This window comes from Myotis davidii, unplaced genomic scaffold, assembly GCF_000327345.1.
Source record: "Myotis davidii unplaced genomic scaffold, ASM32734v1 scaffold464, whole genome shotgun sequence".
Lineage (NCBI taxonomy): Eukaryota > Metazoa > Chordata > Mammalia > Chiroptera > Vespertilionidae > Myotis > Myotis davidii.
In genome coordinates, this window is record NW_006295287.1 from 418,160 (window position 1) to 418,386 (window position 227).

The following is a 227-nucleotide window of genomic DNA, read 5'->3' on the forward strand; positions in this document are numbered from 1 at the left end:
GGGACTCAAAACTGTGAGACGCATTCGCCAAACTGTGACCCTCCTAGACCTTGGCCCCGCCATACAGAAACCCCTGACCCCAGACTGTGACTTCCGACCCCTACCAATGGTCATCCGACCCCAGACTGTGACCTCTGACCCGAAACTGTGACCCGAACCCCAGACTGTGCCCCGACCAGACTGTGCCCCTTGACGTCAAACCGGGACACCGCCCCCCCCTCCTCCTT

General features: G+C 60.8%; 1 protein-coding gene across 1 annotated transcript in view; it reads left to right on the plus strand.

The window, feature by feature from the left end:
* Positions 1–151, plus strand: part of GRIN2D (glutamate ionotropic receptor NMDA type subunit 2D) — a gene marked incomplete at its 5' end in the record, with an annotated part of 35,579 nt that extends 35,428 nt beyond the window's left edge. Inside the window, one exon of the mRNA XM_015567958.1 lies at positions 68–151. Coding sequence (XP_015423444.1) covers positions 68–151 — 84 coding nt within the window. The remainder of the gene's footprint in view (positions 1–67) is intronic.
* Positions 152–227: the final 76 nt, after the last annotated feature.